Genomic DNA, 1412 nt, shown 5'->3' with positions numbered 1-1412 from the left:
GATTTCAATGTCTTAAAAGTTGGCTGGACTTGGCCTCTGGACCACAAAACAAAAATGAAGACAAATTGAGGAGCTCTAGATCAAATTAACATTATTAATTATCAGTTACTAGACCAATAAACATAAATCAGTAGTGAATGTTTCCAAGAAGTAAAACAGATGGAGCCAAACAGGAAAAGTCATTTGGCTCATAGCCTAGTGATACTCTCTTCTTTCCGAAATAAGATTTCCAGAGTAGTAGAGAGATTGCAGTAATGTATAATATTTAAATTTATGCAGACTATCTCGAAATAAAAGATAAAAACATTCTTTACAAGCATAACATCTAACAAACACATAATAAGTTAGAAAATTACATGCATTGATGCTATTATGAACATCCCACGCTTATCTTAGTTTAGTGTTTCTAATATATAGATTTGGCTCTGTCTTCACATAGGAAACATATCGTTTTCGCGAACAACTAATATCATACCGTTCAGAAAACCAAGTTTGAAGTAAAAAAAACTTCTAATTTAAATAAGATTAGGCCAACCGTGGGGATGAGGTGCCATGTTGACGGTCTTCAAATTTAGGGCAACTTTCTGATGACATTAGGGAAACTAGAAGATCAGAGAAAGCTTTTATAATGAATTTGTGGGTTTGTTTAGGGTTTAAGGTTAAGTAACAGAGTAGAAGCTCATGCAAGAATTCCCAATCAGCCTTTACGTCTATTACCCCGTGTGCTTCCGCCATTTCTTGCATTGATTTTCTGAAATCTTGTACAGGATCTGGAGAGTAGGTTTGGATGGCAATGCTATCGGGGACTAAAGCATTGTTTTGGTGGTCCTGGGGAGAGTTTGGTGATTCGACGATGGCGTTGGAGCGGCCAGGAGAGGAGAAAAAGAAGCGTTGGGAAGCAAATATAGTGGCCAAATCCGGAACTGAGTCATCGCCATCAGATGAAATGTCGGATGAATTAGAAAAGAAGTCATGATCTGCAGAGGACGTGAGATTTGATGTAGAAGTAGAGGTTGGATCACAGAGGGGATTAAAGTTCTTCATTAGCGTAGTTGAGGTTGTATGATCTTGGTCTTGATTAGTGTTTTGCGGTGAAGTATCAGGGAGAGTTGTAACAGGTAAACATTTTATGGTGGAGAAGCATTGTAGGTAAGGCTTCCAGGTGAAAGGAAACATTTCTTCAAGTTTATGCAATAAACAGAGAACAACTAGAGAGAGATAATTTTGTTTATATAGAGAAAGAATAGAAGGAAGAATGCACGTTTGATGAACTTAATGCGGAGCGTGCGTGCTTGGTTCTTAATACTTTTGTTTTATCTATGTGCACACTGCACATCTTCGTGGATGCAATTGACCACACTGAACTATTTGTTTATGTTAAATTTATTTTAAAAAATTCTGAACTCGTAGTT

General features: G+C 37.0%; 1 protein-coding gene across 1 annotated transcript; it reads right to left on the bottom strand.

Moving 5' to 3' along the window:
- Positions 1–525: 525 nt before the first annotated feature.
- Positions 526–1044, bottom strand: LOC141685988 (transcription repressor OFP16-like). Its single transcript, XM_074491057.1, has one exon. It carries the CDS (start codon positions 1042–1044, stop codon positions 526–528), a length of 519 nt encoding a protein of 172 aa, XP_074347158.1.
- Between the last annotated feature and the right edge of the window lie 368 nt (positions 1045–1412).

The sequence above is a fragment of the Apium graveolens genome, chromosome 9 (genome assembly GCF_009905375.1).
Source record: "Apium graveolens cultivar Ventura chromosome 9, ASM990537v1, whole genome shotgun sequence".
Classification (NCBI taxonomy): Eukaryota; Viridiplantae; Streptophyta; class Magnoliopsida; order Apiales; family Apiaceae; genus Apium; species Apium graveolens.
Note: the sequence above shows the minus strand (reverse complement) of the source record. Positions and strands in the feature narration are given on the sequence as shown.